Below are 18,860 nucleotides of genomic sequence, written 5' to 3' on the forward strand. Positions count from 1 at the left end.
AACATATGATAATTACAATATTATTTAAATAATTCCCAGTTTCTTTATTTTTCATAAGGCATTATACCGAGACGGCAATATTGAGGTCCTTTCTGAATCCGCGACCATGAGAATGACGTCTCGCGTACGGTTTTCAATCAGCTGATTCCGCGAAGGAGAAAAATAGCAAATTAAATTAATGGCTGCGCGCTGCAGAAACTTGCCGGTTAATGATATCCCATTGATCGCTCGTTGACATGAGTCGTTTTAGTAAGTATTTGATGTTTGGTGTGTGTGGAAGTGAAGCGGTTACGCTTGTGAGACGCGTTTCTGCTAAGTCAGTGGCATCCCTGCCTGTGGCCTGCTTTGTTCCATTTCCATACACCTACTGTGAACACAGGTGCTAGCTGGCTAGCTGTTGGCTGCTGTGTATCTGTGTTACAGTGATCATATTATTTTAATTACGTCTGTATTCGAATTCAGTCAACACATTTCTAAAGATATGTATATATGCCATTTTAGTGACTGGCTTGCTAGTTTAACTAGTTACGAAAAACAGCTAGTTACTTGTATGGACATTATTGGATTTTTACCTAGGTCAGCTGGTGGAGACCGTATTGTCAAAGGTTAAATTAGTATATTTTCCAAATTCCTGAACTATTTGTAAATGTGCTTGTCGTTACACGATGTAGCTTGTCGAGATCAAATGTATATTCTTTAACGACAGCCCTGTGTGCTGTCAGAAACTTGTTTTTTTTATTAAAACGGTGTGCTGTTTGTAGATTTGAGAGAAGTTCTAGGCTAATTAATACTTAGTTGCCCAGACAAGTATGGAGTTATTTTTTCGTCTGCTGACTTTAATGTTTTGTATGTTGTAAGCTAGGAATCACACACGGTTTGTCAGCGCTTGATGAGTTAGTCTGCTCAGCAACATTCTGCTAACTGCGGCCGATTGCCAAACCAGGTGGGGTTTCTTCAGTGAACTCGCTTCGTGCTGCACGTTAAGAGTTGACCATGGACAAGATTCTGGAGGCCCTGGTGGGCTCGACTCATTCGGTCCCTGTGAAGAAGGCCATCGTGAAGAAGGTGGTGGAGGCGGCAGAGAAGGAGGTGACGGTGGAACAGTGCCAGGCGCTCTACAGCCTCACCACACGCCTCGTCCTCCTGGGAGAGGACGCCTTCCAGCGGCAGGTGGGCTTCCAGGTGCTGGAGGCATACGCACGGTACCACCGCGCGGAATTTGAGCGCTTCTTTAGCCGTGAGTTTGTCCTGGGTCTCCTCCAGCAAGGCTATGGCACCCTGGACCGGAAAGACCCAGCCATCGTGGACTACATCCACAGCTGCCTTCGGCTCCTCATCAGCTGCCCCTCGGTGCTGGAGATCTTTAGCGTGCTGCAGGTGGAGGTGCTGCGCGTGGTGTGCGAGCGGCCCGAGCCGGTCCTGTGTGCGCGCCTCGCCGGCATGCTCTCGGACTTCGTGCAGTGCATCCCCCGCGACAAGGCAGCCGTCTTGTTCTGCCAGCAGCTGGTCAGGACTATCGCCTACTTCCACTGCGCCGCCAGCCAGGAGAGGGAACTGCGCGAGTATGTCACTCAGGTCACCAAGGTCAGCACCTTGCTCCAGAACATCTGGAAGGCCGAGCCCACCACCCTGCTGCCCTCGCTGCAGGAGGTCTTCGCCATCATCTCCTCCACAGGTGAGGCTGGGGAGGACAAATGTGCTTCCTGGATTTTAATACTGAAGCCCAACATGTGACTGGAGCAGTAAGGGGCTTATCTTGCGTTGCCTGTCTCACTCATACAGCATCTTCTGATCATCTAGTTCTAGATCTTTTAATGTCCTCATCTACATCAGGCCTTCCCTGATCCTTCATTCACTATATAATCCGTAACCTCCATAACTGTAACAATAAACGGGATTGTCAGCTTTAGCTATGAAGCTCTGGCTTCCAGATGGCATGTTTTCCTTTTCCCAGTGCTTGTCCTTCTGCATACAATGTGAGTTCCTGCTCTATTTTTGTATGGCTGATCTCGGCTGTGTTTCTACACTGCAGTATTTTAACTGCAGCAACTGTATCTTTGCACAGGGGCTGCCAGAAAGTGTCAGATATAAATGTATACTCCAGTACTGCATTATGTGACTGGGGGCGGTACTGATCAGTATGCGTATGTTTTTGGGTGTACATCAGCAGTCAGAGTAGATCAACTGTTGGTGCTCATGTTTTGTGTACATCAGTAGTCTAATATTTGTAGTTTCTTACTTTTATAACTCATCCCTGCTTAGTAGGGAGAATCTTATTATTATTATTTACATGCACCCTTTTCTCTGCTTTCCTGCTTCATTGTTTTAAAGTGGGGTTATTCAAATCATGGTCCTCAAGGTCTGAACACTGCTGGTTTCCCAGCCTTCCTTTACCTGTGAGCCACTTGTGAAGCCTCTGACCAATCAGAATCAGTAATTATTAAACTAACTACCTGGGAGAACTGAAAACAAGGCCTGGATTTGGAATCGAGGTCCAGATTCGAAGAGCCCTGGTTTAAAGGTTCGAATGTGTTGAAAGTTAACAGGCAGTGTTTATCTGTTTGGATTAAATACTGCTTGTACTGCAGAGGTGGAAATTTTAGGGCCAGAAAGTAAAAATCTGGTCCAAGATTTCACTTCAACCAACCAGCTGATTAATCTGTAACCGTGACTTGTTTTACTCAACTGGTTGGTTGAAACAAAATCTTAGAATGGATTCTTACTTTCTGGACCTGAAATTTCCACCTTTGTTTTACTGTCACATTTAGATGAATTTTTAGTAGTTGTATCAAGAGGCAGTTTTATATATATTCTCATCTTTCCTAGCTGAATCCTGTTCCTTCCCCCCACCAGAATGTTTTCATTCCAACCTAAACTGCTTTCAACCCGCCACATCCATTATTAGCCTATTAGGCACCATATGAGGTTGATTAAGGTACGTTTGGAATGAAAACGTTCTGGCAGGGAGGGGGGGGGCATCAGGAACAGAATTGAAAACCACTGGGTAAACCCATCTGCACTTTCGTTGTTTTCATACACATCCATGTGTGCTCAAACTGTGATACGCCCCCCCCCACCAATCGCCAACTCCGCCGTGGTGGTGAAATGTGGCGAGCACTGATGCCCCCTAACCCTGTGGCGTTTGTGCCCCGCAGACCCTTCGTTTGATCCCTCCATAGCCCTGGCCAGTCTCGTCCAGCACATACCTCTGCAGATGATCACGCTGGTTATCAAGAGCCTCACCACCGACCAGAATGTGAAAGACGCCAGCATGACACAAGCCCTCTGCAGGTCAGCTCGGATCCCGGCCGATGCTTAACCGGGGTTTTGCCACATCACTTCATGCGTATTGGTGCCTAAATTTATATATTCATATTTTTTTAATAAAAAAACTTTGCTCTTTTGGTTTATGTTTTTAATACAGCATTTTACGCAGGTTTAAAATATGCAATTTTTATATGCAATGGCTGAGTCAAACTAGTTTAAGTCATATAGCTGTGCTGTTTTTATTTTTCAATGAGGGAAATTTGTTTCAAATTGTGTGAAAAGACTTAGTAGTGTAGTTTTTTTTTTTTTTGTTTTAAAACGAAATCGATAGTCTGGGCCATGGTGTCGGTTGAGTTTGTCGTCTTGAGTTGTGCTGTTCTGTCTCAGTGTAGTGAGTGGTGCTGTTCTGTCTCAGTGCAGTGAGTGGTGCTGTTCTGTCTCAGTGCAGTGAGTGGTGCTGTTCTGTCTCAGTGCAGTGAGTGGTGCTGTTCTGTCTCAGTGTAGTGAGTGGTGCTGTTCTGTCTCAGTGCAGTGAGTGGTGCTGTTCTGTCTCAGTGCAGTGAGTGGTGCTGTTCTGTCTCAGTGCAGTGAGTGGTGCTGTTCTGTCTCAGTGCAGTGAGTGGTGCTGTTCTGTCTCAGTGCAGTGAGTGGTGCTGTTCTGTCTCAGTGCAGTGAGTGGTGACCTCCTGTGACTGTCCTGAACTTCCAGGATGATCGACTGGCTGTCCTGGCCTCTGGCTCACTATGTGGACACGTGGGTGATAGCCCTCCTGAAGGGGCTGGCTGCCGTGCAGAAGTTCACCATCCTCATAGATGTCACGCTGCTGAAAATCGAGCTGGTGCGTATGGCTGCGAGCTTGTCGATGGTCTCTAGAAACACACCTCTCATTGGATGGATCTGGGACAGTTATAGCCTGAACCAGTGTTGAATGAATGAATTCCACTCAGCTGGTGGAACATGGCTTCTTGTGTGGACGTCTTTGAAGGCCTGGAGGACCAGTGACCTTACCTTACACAATGGTATCTCCATGTACTGCTGGATTCAGCTGGTACCGTGTCTCACTCTGTGCCTATAGGTATTCAGCCGTCTCTGGTACCCAATTGTGAGACAGGGGGCGCTGACGGTCCTATCCCACATGCTGCTGAGCTTCCAGCATTCCCCCGAGGCCTTTCATCTGGTAGGTCTGCTGTCTTCTGTACCTTTGTGATGTTCGCCCCCTACTGGACGGTGTCGTATTGCTGCAGTAATTTATGCAGAAAATCAAGTGCCTCATATCTGTCTGTCCGGAATCCGTCTCTTGTAGGTGAAGGTCCCTGCTTGATGTTATTCTCTCCAAAGCTGTCAGGCTGTTGGGTGCAGCAGTTATTTACCTGTCACGTGAAAACCTTGTGCCGCCCCGGGCTGTAGGGTTGTGCCTTTTTAATTGCGTAATCGGGTTTCGTAATGGCCGAAAACGACATTCTCCATTTTGTCTGCCACTCGGTGGCCCCTGAACTGCCAGCAGTACGCAGAGAGGTGGCACGTGATGCCACATTCTCCCGAAAACCAGGCAGAACCCCTTTGCCCTGACTCTGCGGCCCGTTCCTGTAGGTGGTCCCGCACACGGTCAGCCTGATCCAGATGCTGAAGAGCGATGGGCTCCCTTCCAGCAAGGCCTTCCTCCACCAGTTCACCGAGCTCATACACTGTATGATGTACCAGTATTCCGGCTTTCCTGAGCTCTACGAGAACATTCTGGAAGCCATAAAAGTAAGATGACTAGACTACGGACCCCCATAGGTGTCATGGTAGAAAAAAAATATCTTGTAAATCGTGCACTTGAGTTGGTAAATCGCACGATTTGTCTTGTATGTTGGTATACTCTCCCATTGGCACATTTCAGTATATCACATGACACTGAAACCTTATTTTGCAGGATATGCCTAAGCCCAGTGAGGAGAAGATCAAACTGGTTTTGAACCAAAGTGCCTGGACCTCCCAGTCGAATTCCCTGGCTTCTGGCCTGCCGAGGCTGATGGGTAAATCTGAGACGGGCAAGACGGGCCTGATCAACCTGGGAAATACTTGCTACATGAATAGCATTCTCCAGACCTTATTCATGGCCACAGAGTGAGTAGGCGTTCCATTCCGTCCTCCCTGGAATTCTTGCTTATCCCGTTCCTTCACAGAAGTTCATTCCCCCATCCTATAGAGGGAGGAGGCAAGTGTGATGATGTCTTTTCTTTAATGCTCCGTTCTCTCGGCAGTTTCCGGCGTCACGTTCTATCATTGCACCTAAGCGGCACCCACACGCTCATGAAGAAGCTGCAGCTGCTCTTCGCCATCTTGGCTCACACTCAGGTACGAAAACCCCCCCCTCCGCCCCCTTTACCGTCCAGCTTGTGTCGTTCACTTTCATGCCCAAAGAGCTGATCCCGTAGACCTACATGATATTTCACCGTCGCCATTGTTTCAAGTTTTACAATTAGTAAGTGGAGGATGGAGGGATGCAGCGTATGAATCTGCTGTCCGCCGTATAAATCCGTCAGCAGTGTGTACCTGCCCTCCCCTGTAGAGGGCAGCCTATGCCCCGCGGAGTTTCTTCGATGCTTCCAGACCTCCATGGTTCACGGCCGGCTCGCAGCAGGACTGTTCCGAGTATCTGCGCTACTTGTTGGACAGGTAACTCGCTGGCCTGTGAGAATACCACCTTTCCCTTGGAATTCCTGTTCGACGTTAGGCAATCCTGATCCTGCAGTCCAGCAGGTTTTCTGTCCCACCTGGTCTCGGATGAAACCTTATTTTGCACGATATGCTGTGTGCATTGGGCTAAGCCGCTGTGCCTGTGATCGGAAGGTCGCTGGTTCGACCTTGAGCAAGTCCCAGCTCCCTGTGTGGCGGCTGCCCTTCCTGTCCATCTTGCTCTCACCTGCAGAGAACAAGTTGGGGGAGGCGTAAAGAGAATTTCCCCACAGGGATTTAACAACTATCTATTATTACTAATATTATTATGAACCACACCTAATCTCAGGCAGATAGAAACTCGGCAGGTAGGACAGAGAACCTGCTGGATCCCGCCACTCCAGGATCAGGGTGTCCTGCCCCTGCACTTGTCCTCTGTAATTCCCCCAACATGATGCTGTGATTTCTGGCAAGGCTGAGCAGAGAGGGCCAACAAACCCAGTTAAATGTTTAGGCTTCCGGAATGTTCTGAATGTCTGGACGTTAGATGTTTGTTCCTCGCTGTCTGTTGCGACTAAGGCTTCACGAAGAGGAGAAGACCATCCAAGCGCTGATGCTGACCGGCCCGAAACATGCCGATGCCGGCAATGGCGGTACACCCTCGGACTTCACGGACGAGCCCCAGCACCAGGTGGACGAGCCCTCGGAAGCGGGGGAGGAGAGGAAGACCCTCATCGAAAAGATGTTCGGGGGCCGGCTCTCCACGGGCATACGCTGCTTGCGTTGTCACAGCGTGTCGGAGAAGGAGGAGCCCTTTACGGACCTGTCGCTGGCCTTCCAGCCCGCCGCCCAGACTAGGGGGGGTGTGGACGGTGGCCGGGCGTCGACATCTGCCCACCAGGGGGCGGTCAATGGCGGCAGCGAGGCCTCGGACATCCCCGGCAGGGAGAGGCAGGCAGGGGGTGATAGCTCCGTGCCTCCGGCCGACTCCCAGCACGCCGTGCCCCCCCTGTCCGTGCCCGACATGGTCAACTACTTCCTGGCGCCGGAGATCCTGGACGAGGAGAACAAGTACTACTGCGAGCGCTGCTCCTCGCTGCAGCGGGCGGAGAAGACGCTGCGTGTGCTGGAGGCGCCCGAGTACCTCGTCCTGACACTACTGCGCTTCGCCTACGATGCCAGCTGCCACGTGCGCCGCAAGATCCTGGACAACGTGGCCATCCCGCTGCTGGTCCAGCTCCCCGTGCACTCCCACTCCGGCCGCGGTCCCTCCCCGCCTCAGGTACCCTCCCCCGACGGCGGGGAGAACCTGGCCAAGAAACTGAAGCCCTCTGGCGAAGACAGGGAGGAGCGGGAAGCGGAGGAGCGGACGCAGGTGGAGCCGGTGCCTTACGCGCTGTGCGCCGTGGTCATGCATTCCGGCATGTCCTCGGAGAGCGGACACTACTACTCTTACGGCAGGAACGTGAGCTCCAACGATGGGCTCTGCCCCCAGAAGGACGAGCCCCAAGATCCGGCCAACCCTACGGACTCCAACCCGGTGCTCCCCTCCGGCTCCACCTGTTCCCCCCTCGCGCTGCAGGAGGCGCCCCAGGCCGCCTTACCCCCGCGCGACTGGTTCCTCTTCAACGACAGCCGGGTGACATTCACCTCCTTCCAGTCGGTGCAGAGCATCACAAGCAGGTTCCCCAAGGATACGGCTTACATCCTGATCTACCGGAAACAGAGCTCGCGGCACAGCCAAGGGCCCGGGGCCACCAACGGCGTCCGGCTGAGCGCAGAGCCGCCCCTGCAGAAGGACCTCATGGAGGCCGTCACAAAGGACAACAAACTCTTCTTACAAGTGAGTGGGGGTTTATATTAGTGTTGGGAGCTTTCTGCTTTGGTTTATGGTCAGTCATTATTCTCTCCATGGTCTTATGAGAGTAAAATGATATTGATATCTTCACCCTTGATCCGCCCCGTGCCAATGCGCCCTGAGGCTTAGTTTGAACGTTAAGCCCAAGCGGTAGGTTGTCTGATCGTGTCCCCTGACCCAGCAAGCCTGACTTCATCGCGAGAGTCTGAAGTGACGTTAAACCTGTCCTGTGCCAAGCAGTAGGTGGTGTGTATCTACACCCCTGCCCCACCACATGGTCTCAGGCCCAGGATCATGGCTGTGGCTTCTCTCATGGGGTGTCTGTTGGAAGGGACAGGCTATTTCTGTATTATTTGGACTGCAGGTTAATCAGTGCTAAGTGGGCTGCTCACCTTTCACCGGGAGGTTCAGCGTTAATGGGCACTAATGTCTTTGCTGTCATTTCGCTTTTCTGCGGTTGACCTTCGCAATGAGGACATGTGCCACTAGGTGGCAGTAGAAAGCCTATTTCTTTTTACTAGTGGTTTTGTGGAGGACCGCGGCTAAACCAGACGCGCTCTCTCCCTTCGTGCCCAGGAGCAAGAGCTCAGCGCCCGGACCAGAGCCCTCCAGGCCGCGTCTGCCTCCTGTTCCTTCCGACCGAACGGATCCGACGATAACGAGCCCCCTGGAAGCTGCGGGCCCTCGGGTGGCGGTGGTGGGGGAGGGGGCTTTAACACTGTAAGTCGCCTGGTCTTCTGAGGAGCAGGAAGCGAGATGGGACCGGCATCAGGAGCAACGCTGTGCGCAGGCCGCTGGACTTACCCTGCGCTGGCACCTCTCTGACCTGCTCGAATTGACCAAGCCTTGAAACGCTGACCCCACACCCCCCCCTCCCTTTTTCCAAGTGGTAGCTTCCTGTAACACTGTTTCATCTCTGCATGTATTCCTCTCCTGAGACAGAACTATGGACATGATTTTTTTTTTAAGAAAGCTGTAACAAACTTGACATTTTGCCAGGATTACAAGTCATGCAAGAAGTCTAATGCAATAATTTGACTCATTAAGATGCAATACAAACACGTCTGCAGTTACCACGAGATTTTAATTGCCATGAGTGTGCACAGTGTGAACTTCAGTAAGAGCTGATTTTAAACTGCAACAAAGACGTGTAAATACATTGTCAAGTGCAGTTCTTTGCAAATATATATTTAAAAAAATGCATGTTTAAATGTTTGATTTAACATTATTATAGGGTTTGGGGAATTGCTATTAATATGCATATTGATTATAATATTGCTATTGCCATTAAATTATTTTCTTGATTTTGGGGAAGTCCTTTGTCATATAAATAGGTTTTGTACACCTCTTTGTAATGGGCTCACACCTTACATTGCAATTTGCCATTATTAAACAGTATCACCATATGTTGGTTCAACTTCCAGGAAGTGAAGGTGATCAGCATCTTATTTTACTATACGCCAGTCATATTTGATTTTCTGTGCGCATGTACTCAACTGGATGATCACAGGTTTGAGACGGATGGCCATGTAAGTGATTTCATTCCACACAAAAGAATTGTGAATCCAAGTCTAATGTAATAAGAAGACAGATTCTTTTTCTTAATGCCGATTGGTTGTATATGCCGGTCATTTAGAAGGGCTTCAGAATTAGCCTTCAAATTAATTAGGGTTTATAATAATCATCTATATTTTAATGGGAATATAGTTAACGATCCGGATCTGTCATGGTGTGCTTTTGAGTGTCTTAATTCGTACAAAGCAGTTAAGAGACTTCTAACCGGGTTAAATAGTTTGGGTATGTAGGGTTTATGCGAAAAATGCGGGGTGCATGCGTTTGGGCGGGGGTGAGGTTTTGGCTGTGAACACTTTCCGTTTCAGTGCTTCTGTGTGGCGCTCCGAGGCAGCCTACACAGTATCGACGGCAGCGGGAGGGACTGGCGGCTCGCATTCCTGAACCGATTACTGAGCTGGATTCACCCAAACATCTACCCGAATGTGCGTCCTCTGATAAACTGCAGGTCCCGTACGCCGTAATATTCCCAAGATAATATTAAAAAGGAACTTTTTTTCCCTGCAGTTGAAGAGAACTGCTATTTTGCATGACATCACAACGTTTGTTTATGTTGTTAACGCCAACAATTAACGCGTATGTAGATGAGCTCCGGGCATCTAAGGAATGAGTGTCACCGGTGCGCCTTTGAGCATAAATACCATACTAATCCGAAAGGCTGGTCAGCCACGCAAGGAGAAATAGAGTGAAAGAAGACTGATGTTTGTCACGGATTTGCAACCGTAATGGCTCTATATAAGAGGAAGTGAGAAGGGAAAACTGGAGATATCAGCAGACCCGGCTTCCCCATTGAGCTCAAACGAAGACAATGAAAAGCTGTAGCTTTTAAGTTGGGACTGGTATGCTATGCTTCCCCACCCCCGCCGTTAATTTTACAACACATTTTTTCACCCTATATTCCCCGTGACCCCTCGAAGAAATCAGTGCCCCTTACTTAGTTGCTGAAACCTGATCCAAAAAGACAGACGCAGTCGTTCGGGCTCTCCATTATACACATCGTTTTATGAACGGCTGTAAAATATATTCTGCTATCCATGTTTGAACAGCTTGTGAGTTAATTTGGACATTCGTCTTTATGAACAGGCCTGTACGTGTTGACGAATATAACCGTTGAAACAAGGTAATCCAATTAACGGATTAAATGCTTCATTCTTTAAGTGATAATGGGTATTTGAGAGACCACTATTTTTTTGTATACAAGATGTTTATTGACTGGACATTTGTTGTGCAGATATAAAGACATAAAGTTTCTAAACCGGCATTAATGCATGCATATGCAATAAAACCACACAATCCTTGCATACGCTGTCATTTATAGACCTACATAAATTGAAAATTATATTATTCAGTATTGTGTGTATACTTTCAGTGGCCATACTATTAGGTACAGTTAGGAGACTGGAGATGTGCTTTCGATCTGAATGTTTTCATTTTGAAATTGGAAGCGGCCCAAACCCGATCCATCCGCCAGAACATATCTCCCTCTCCCCGGTCTTTAAGATTTATTGTCAGGGTTGGGCCGGTACTGAACATCCGTACTTGTATTTGCGATACCAACCTTGGATCAAATCAAAATCAGATCGAAAAGAAAATCAGTAGTATCACCCATCCCTACACGTTACCACAACCCGCCTGCTCGTCCGAGACGTGAATCATGTGGCTTTTGAAATGGTCGGTTGCTGGTGCGGACGTGGTGGTTCCAGTACCACAGAAATTGCCACTCCCTGGGATTTTCATGCTTTACAGAATCCAAAGTTTACAGAAAATGAAGCGAAACACAGAAAGTGCAGTCAGTAGCAGTTCCCAGAGTTAAAGCATAACGATCCGGGGAGAATTGCCAGACCTAAATCTCTCAGGAACAAGTGTAAAAGTAAAAAAAAATAATAATATAAAATAGGGGGTCCTACCCAGTACTGGGTAGGGGTGTCTAATAAACTGGCCATCGCATGCATATCTTCACGATTTCCCCTACAGAAAAGTAGGATTTACCCAAGTCTATATAAATCTGAATTTGGTAAATACCTATTTTTCTTAGTTTGGTGTCACGTATAACGTTTAACTGTAGGATCAAATCTACGGCTTTCTGGCAGATGCTAATTTCAGCAGGTCAGACTAACCGGCCGGGAAGCCTCTCCAGTTGGGCCAACCGGCGCAGGGAAATTACCACCACAACAGCATTCCATGCATAGCTTCTAGGCAAAGAGAATGCGAGGGACCCGGAGCTGGAACTGACTGAAAGTAGATGAGTTTCAGAGTAGCATAATTAGACGATTTCAAAATCTGGGGCTCGGAATTGCATATTTAAGATAGATGAGAAAGTTTTCAAATAAAACGCAGATAACAAGTAGGTGCAATGGAACATTCTGAATGGGAACATTTTCCGAAAACCTACTGCTGTCGTCAAAAATATAATTCGTGCTTAGAATAATTATAGTAACGAATAACATGATTGTTGGTATTACTCCTTCCTCCTAGTTTCTGTTCCCTTCTGTGCCGATTGCTCCCAAAGTTGCGTCTTTCACGGCGGAGTTCAAAAACCGCGCGCGTTGCATTGTGGTCGTCGTAGTTTGAGCTCCAGTGAGAAGATTCCTGTGACAACATATCTGAATTGTATTAATATTCTATAGTTTCCGTTGTTTTCCTAAAAAAAACTTACAATATATTTAAGAGCCGGATGTAAGTGCAATGGTATAAAACGATTCAGAGACGCAAACTTTGTAAATGACTCCCAAGACATTCCCAACAATAGAACTACAAATCCCATGACGAAATGGCTCCCCTTCTTGCACGGCGCCTGTCCCTGGGCAGTCTTCAAAAGAGGCTGAGTTTGGGGGAAAGATTGAGTTACGTGAGCGAATCGTCGCTCCTGACTGTCAGCCACCAGAACGACGCCGAGAAGAGCTGAAACTGGGAGCGAGGTCGGGGGTGGGGGAGAGGAAATCTCAGGTGAAATAGTACTGCGAGCTGGGAATTTCGTTGCCTGCAGAATCACGCTCACGTTTGTTATTATTATTTTCCCCCTACTTTGAGTCTTGCCATACAAGCAAGCTTTGACTAATGTGTCAAAGTTTGGCAAGGTTTGGTGCGCAATGACCGCCGACAGTTCGAAAGAATAGCACACGATTTTTTTTTAGTATTCAGATTTTTTTTTTTTTTGCAAGGAGAGTCACACGTGAAAGTGCATGGCACGGCTGCGGTGGGACCTTTCAGTCCGAAAGTGATCGGATGGCTGGAGTGGAGGTCAAGTCTTGCATTTCTTCAGAGCACTGAACTAAGTGTCGGGACGTCCGGATAAGCAGGAGGGACACCGAAGCGGATCGACGGTATCTGTCATCGCGGCAACTTAAGGCACAACTTATTTACACACGCGCAGGTGGCTTTGCCCACTTTCGTGAATTGTTGTTTTTTTTAATTGTATTTTTTTTATTTTCCCACTATAGGTTTTCCACCACCCGCAAAACATAAAGATGAGCGGGGGAGATGTGGTTTGCTCGGGCTGGCTGAGAAAGTCTCCGCCTGAGAAGAAGTTAAGACGTTACGTAAGTTAAACCCTTATTATTTTAAAGTCGTGGGAAAATGCATGATAGAGAGTCTTAACACTTGCTGCGGGCAACGCGGGACTCGACTTTTTTTTCTTTGTTCGGTTTGTTTTGATGTGGTGATAAACACCACGTCGGAATAAAGGTCGGAATTTCTTCGGTGCGGAGCCCAAATCCCTTTAGCTACGCATTACGGACATATACCTCCCATGGCATGGATGTTATAGGGAAATGTCGATCGCTGGGAAAATGTTGACATCTGAAACCTCGCCAGCGAAGGCCACTTCATTGGAGCTTTCATCTTCAGCAAACTAGACTTCTGCTCACATCCCCACATAATCGCCCCCTTGCTGAGAGGGTAAACACAAAGAATGCGGGTTTACCCTAGGAGCTTAGTTAAAATGCAGGATGCACGCCTTATAGCATTCGGAGGATTGGCCGACCCGGCTTTTCCACGATCGTTAAGCTGTTACTCTTATTTTGGATTCGCATTAACAAAGTTTGCTGCAGGTTGCCCATGTCCGCGTGCGCCACGTGACCGTGTAAGTTATTTCGTGTAACAAAATTTTAGTTATTTCTCAGTTTTGTTTTTACGGTTCCGTGAGGTATTTAGAGCCATGTTCGAAATCATTTTGTTGAATTACTTCCTCTGAAAATGGATTAAAAACATAACACGCCTTAAACTTTTACAGAGAACTTTTAAAGCGCATTAGCACACAGAAAACAGTAAAAGACTGTGTTTTAATGCAGGGACCATATTATGCGTTATGATCAGTGGCGTTGCTGGAGATTTTGGGCTTCATGTAGGCATATCATATTGGGCCCCCCAGTCCAGAGCAATCAAGATATTTTCCAATTTTTGTAGGTCCCCAGTCACTCAGGGGCCCTTGGAACGCCCCTAACGGCGCCCCTAGTTATGATCATGCAGTATGATACGACTTGCACCTAAATATTTTGTTTGTTGGCAGGATTAATCACTAGTATGTTGAAAGACTTGCGTGGTTTGCTGGAAACGAGATGCACTCTTCACGATGTAAGCCTTTTGCTGCAGCCGCTGATTTCTTTATAAAACTCAGTGACACACTAGCCTAGTTTGTCCAGCAGTATCAGCCACGTTGGGAGAAGGGATTACCTGTGTGATGATTAAGACTGGTGTCTCATTGTCCGATTAATCTTTGATATGTGTACACGGCCACTTTGGATCATGCTACAAAGGTGTAGTTTCACTGTTACTCTTGCATCTCCTCAGTAGACTTTGCCCAGAAAGACCACATAAAAGAGTTACTATTTAAAGTGCTGTTACCTAATTTATTGTACCCATGCTTGCCTGAGAGAAAACGCTTCTTCTGTTCTCTCCCGACATAAAAGCCCGTGGCCTTCTTGAATTGCATAAATATCCTAACGACGCACAATATTAAGGCTTAACAGGGAATTTATTCCCGTTGTTATCACGCCAACGACCTGGCAGGATTTCAGCATGGCAGCTGGATTGGCATCTGTGTCATCCCTTGTCGAGATTTGGAAGTGATGGGTGAATTGTCGCGCCTCACTGGATTCAAAGCTGTTTTTCACAAACCTGATGGCGAAAGCAAAAAAATGTCACTGTAGAGAGTTTTTGTGGCTGTAATTCCACACGTAATGTGCCAGCCTCAATTATCACTTAGCTGGCTGTTTGCTGTTGTCGCGGAGACCCAGTGGGAGTGCCAAATTAGGGCTGGAACGTGTCGGGATGCCCTGGGGTCGGCACTGGTAAACCTTTGGCACGCTGTTTTGGCTTTCTGTGTCTAAGTCGTTGGGCCTTGATGGAGTGTGGAGGTGTAGGACGGCCAGGCGAATGCCCACAATGTGCCTGAGGCACTGAGATGCCCACTCATTGTGTGCATGAAATCTTCATCAGGTCACATGACCGCCGAGAGATTGGCGGACCTTCCTGCTTAAATGGGCTGTTTCTCTGTCAATGGTAGCCTGTCATCTGAGGCCCGATCCCGTTACTGGGACGTGGCTATGAGGTGCCGTAGCCTTTTTGTGTTATTCAGTGCTTGAAATATAACACTTTGTACTTCTAAATGTGCACAGTAACAAAGCTGTTTTATGCTGGTCCCCTGGACTTAATTCTTTGCCTACAGTCCATTTCTACTGCTTTTTGAATGGATGCAATTCTTGTTATGCTTGTAAACGGTATAAATCACATTTGCCTCTCATGTTTTCCGGGTAAGATATGTTGTGTCCCCTTGCTGTTCTTGAATATATCGCAGCTTCTTCCATGAAGTTGTATGGTCTGAATGGTATGTATGTCTTAAGATGGTCTTTTGCTATGTTCTTTGCTCCCTTAGGGCTCTCTTCACCATGCGCTGCATTTTTCCCTCCCAAATCCCAATAAACAAACTGAGGCTTACCTATTAAACCTAAAAATCCCAAACTGCATTTTCAGTCTAGAAGAAACCACTTCACAGAGGCATTAAAACTTGAATTCTACAATACATTTGCTAACAGCTGTAATCTGATCCATATTTATTATTCGTTCTGTGTCAATGCCTGTATTATTTCAGCGGTTATGGTCACAGTTATCTGAATTACTTATTACCATTCCTATTTACACGGTCTTGTTTTTCAGGCTCAAGTTGATATTTTCTGGTTGTTGTCACTGGGACTGCTGAATGCATAGGTGTTGGTCATGTGTGATTGGTCTTGCGTGTGCTTTTTTTTTTTTTGCGCCAGTGTCTGCAGGAAGAATAGAGAATGGTATGTGGAAACGGGCAGGAGGTGGGATCGGTGGGCCGGAGCTAGCAGGAGGTGGGATCGGTGGGCCGGAGCTAGCAGGAGGTGGGATCGTTGGGCGGAGCCAGCAGGAGGTGGGATCGGTGGGCGGAGCTAGCAGGAGGTGGGATCGGTGGGCGGAGCCAGCAGGAGGTGGGATCGGTGGGCGGAGCTAGCAGGAGGTGGGATCGGTGGGCGGAGCCAGCAGGAGGTGCCTACTTCTGGCTAAGCTGGAAGGTGCTTTTGAGGCTAACTGGCTGTTCATACGTACTACAGAGTTGGGACAGTAATCGTTCAGGCATAGTTTGTTAGCCTAGTTTGTTAGTTGATCAGGCTGCGTTCTGCTGAGATGTTTCTAGGGGCCAAATGGCCAGTGCGTCGTGAATTGAGCTTCAGTTACCTTGCTATATAGATGTTGCATCTGCAGAGAATGAGAGTTCCCACCTCCAGCCCTATAGTGTCACTGTACTTAAGTAAGGAAAGGGGAATCGGATGTTGCCTTGCAACGTCTGGCTGTGGGTATAGTTTACACAGAATCTGCAGTTTTCCAGCTAACTTTGAATTTTGTTATTTCACCAACTTCCTGTTTCAGCTCCCGGGACTTCTGCAATTGGCGAACTTAAGCACCTCACATTCCAAAAAAGCTATGCCCAAAATATGTCAACGTTCCCAAGTCTGAAGTCCTGTTGATATGGATGGAAAAAATAAGTAGACTGAACTTCAATACTTGTACATGTAGCAGTTTTTTTTTTTATAGTAATATTTCATCATAAGATGAAATCAATATTTCATCATCCATGTACATTCATGTGTGTAATTTCTTGGCAAATGTATCTGTGTCTACATATTTCAGCTAATATTGAATATCGTCACTATTTTTTGGTATCACCGTGCAGTTGTTATTTTTCAAGCAGTGTGGATGATGGTTGTCAGTCATCTTATAAATATTTGTGATCCTTCAGCATAATGGCAGATAAACTTGAGATGTTTATTTTTGCGTGAAAAGAAAATGTGATATTGGTATTGAAATACACTCAACTAAAGGATTATTAGGAACACCTGTTCAATTTCTCATTAATGCAATTATCTAATCAACCAATCACATGGCAGTTGCTTCAATGCATTTAGGGGTGTGGTCCTGGTCAAGACAATCTCCTGAACTCCAAACTGAATGTCAGAATGGGAAAGAAAGGTGATTTAAGCAATTTTGAGCGTGGCATGGTTGTTGGTGCCAGACGGGCCGCTCTGAGTATTTCACAATCTGCTCAGTTACTGGAATTTTCACGCACAACCATTTCTAGGGTTTACAAAGAATGGTGTGCAAAGGGAAAAACATCCAGTATGCGGCAGTCCTGTGGGCGAAAATGCCTTGTTGATGCTAGAGGTCAGAGGAGAATGGGCCGACTGATTCAAGCTGATAAAAGAGCAACTTTGACTGAAATAACCACTTGTTACAACCGAGGTATGCAGCAAAGCATTTGTGAAGCCACAACACGCACAACCTTGAGGCGGATGGGCTACAACAGCAGAAGACCCCACCGGGTACCACTCATCTCCACTACAAATAGGAAAAAGAGGCTACAATTTGCACAAGCTCACCAAAATTGGACAGTTGAAGACTGGAAAAATGTTGCCTGGTCTGATGAGTCTCGATTTCTGTTGAGACATTCAAATGGTAGAGTCAGAATTTGGCGTAAACAGAATGAGAACATGGATCCATCATGCCTTGTTACCATTGTGCAGGCTGGTGGTGGTGGTGTAATGGTGTGGGGGATGTTTTCTTGGCACACTTTAGGCCATTTGGGCATCGTTTAAATGCCACGGCCTACCTGAGCATTGTTTCTGACCATGTCCATCCCTTTATGACCACCATGTACCCATCCTCTGATGGCTACTTCCAGCAGGATAATGCACCATGTCACAAAGCTCGAATCATTTCAAATTGGTTTCTTGAACATGACAATGAGTTCACTGTACTAAAATGGCCCCCACAGTCACCAGATCTCAACCCAATAGAGCATCTTTGGGATGTGGTGGAACAGGAGCTTCGTGCCCTGGATGTGCATCCCACAAATCTCCATCAACTGCAAGATGCTATCCTATCAATATGGGCCAACATTTCTAAAGAATGCTTTCAGCACCTTGTTGAATCAATGCCACGTAGAATTAAGGCAGTTCTGAAGGCGAAAGGGGGTCAAACACCGTATTAGTATGGTGTTCCTAATAATCCTTTAGGTGAGTGTAGTTCCTGTTTGTCCCAATTCGTTGAGTTCATTGGGTGTTTACGGACTACGTAGATGTTGATGTGAACCTTCACCGACAGTCAGATCTTGCCTCGCCAAAGCTGGCCTGTGTCAGGCAGTGAGAGAGGAAACTAAATTTTATTTGTTGTTGGTTTGGTGTTTGCTTTTTATAATGGCAAACTGCTTAACAGTAAGTCCACTAAAACCCCTAGGAACTTGCGGAGGAACCGTGGCTTTCAAGTAAGTGGTGTATTACTGCCGTGAACCAAGAAATTAGGGAATTCAAAGCATTTGAACTTGCTGTGGAATTAGTGTTGACACGGTACCATTGTGATATTTAAGCTTTTTGTAAGGTTTTGGTCTAGAGGTTAACTGGTATCAGGTTGCTTGTCTTCCTTGCCATCTGTTGTTCCTCAGGGTTCCTGGTATCTTGTCTGTATTTCAGTTGCGTGTAGTTGGCCCGGTGGGGTGGGCTCCAGCCCTGTCAGTTAGCTTTCTCACTCTTTATTTTCGGCGTTCATCCACACGCCCACCTGGAAGTCAGTATTGCTAAGGCTTTCCTGCCGCTTCGCTCCAGGGATTCCCCTTACCCCAGCATAAGCAGGACGTCAACAAAAACCACAGGATGTGTAGGTGGCAGGCAAAATGGGGCTTCTTGGAGTCTGACTCAGGACTGAGGATATCGAGCTGATTCTTTTGAGGCTCTGGGTCTTTTAGCTGCTGTTCCAGTGTCTAAGTACATCTATTGGCCATCAATGTACCAGTTGGCTAATTGAAGGTCTTATTTATGTACAGTGAGGTATAACTGAGCAGCTAATGAGGTTGCAAAGGTTGCCCAGATGAAGTGAAGGATCGGCTTTCTGGGGATTAATTGAATCTGCTTACTGGGGCAGGAGGTCGGTTTCAGCGATTTTAAAAAAAGAAAAAGCAAGCAAGCCACAAACAAAGTAACAAAAAAGCAT

At 47.1% G+C, this 18,860-nt stretch overlaps 2 protein-coding genes across 9 annotated transcripts in view; both read left to right on the forward strand.

Annotated features, from left to right (window-relative positions):
* Positions 1–106: 106 nt before the first annotated feature.
* Positions 107–9,091, forward strand: usp38 (ubiquitin specific peptidase 38). Of its 3 annotated transcripts, XM_023799475.2 has the most exons (12): positions 107–249; positions 944–1,170; positions 1,264–1,675; positions 3,156–3,291; positions 3,977–4,106; positions 4,344–4,445; positions 4,859–5,017; positions 5,184–5,377; positions 5,515–5,608; positions 5,823–5,929; positions 6,509–7,772; positions 8,364–9,091. In XM_023799475.2, exons 2-12 carry the CDS (start codon positions 994–996, stop codon positions 8,526–8,528), a joined length of 2,940 nt encoding a protein of 979 aa, XP_023655243.2. In that variant the 5' UTR covers positions 107–249; positions 944–993; the 3' UTR covers positions 8,529–9,091. The 3 variants fall into 3 exon arrangements, with proteins under 3 accessions (XP_023655243.2, XP_023655242.2, XP_023655244.2); XM_023799474.2 differs by having other exon boundaries at positions 944–1,675; XM_023799476.2 differs by lacking the exons at positions 107–249; positions 944–1,170; positions 1,264–1,675 and having other exon boundaries at positions 3,159–3,291; positions 3,940–4,106.
* A 3,099-nt stretch (positions 9,092–12,190) lies between these two features.
* Positions 12,191–18,860, forward strand: part of gab1 (GRB2-associated binding protein 1) — a 41,376-nt gene continuing 34,706 nt past the window's right edge. For 5 of the 6 annotated variants that reach the window (XM_023799260.2, XM_023799259.2, XM_023799262.2 and 2 more), the window contains exons 1-2: positions 12,198–12,682; positions 12,800–12,898. In XM_023799260.2, coding sequence (XP_023655028.2) covers positions 12,827–12,898 — 72 coding nt within the window. In that variant the 5' untranslated portion in view covers positions 12,198–12,682; positions 12,800–12,826. Of the gene's footprint in view, positions 12,683–12,799; positions 12,899–18,860 lie in introns of all 6 variants that reach the window. The other variant, XM_023799258.2, reaches the window with a different exon arrangement.

This window comes from Paramormyrops kingsleyae, chromosome 25 (assembly GCF_048594095.1).
Source record: "Paramormyrops kingsleyae isolate MSU_618 chromosome 25, PKINGS_0.4, whole genome shotgun sequence".
In the NCBI taxonomy this organism is placed as follows: domain Eukaryota; kingdom Metazoa; phylum Chordata; class Actinopteri; order Osteoglossiformes; family Mormyridae; genus Paramormyrops; species Paramormyrops kingsleyae.

What these genes read in the sequence shown, in the direction of transcription:
- usp38 (XM_023799474.2), top strand. Translation starts at nt 994, where the DNA reads ATGGACAAGATTCTGGAGGCCCTGGTGGGCTCGACTCATTCGGTCCCT. An exon ending in ACATTCTGGAAGCCATAAAA is followed by an intron (nt 5,018 to 5,183) that starts GTAAGATGACTA and finishes CTTATTTTGCAG; the next exon opens with GATATGCCTAAGCCCAGTGA. An exon ending in ACCTTATTCATGGCCACAGA is followed by an intron (nt 5,378 to 5,514) that starts GTGAGTAGGCGT and finishes TTCTCTCGGCAG; the next exon opens with TTTCCGGCGTCACGTTCTAT.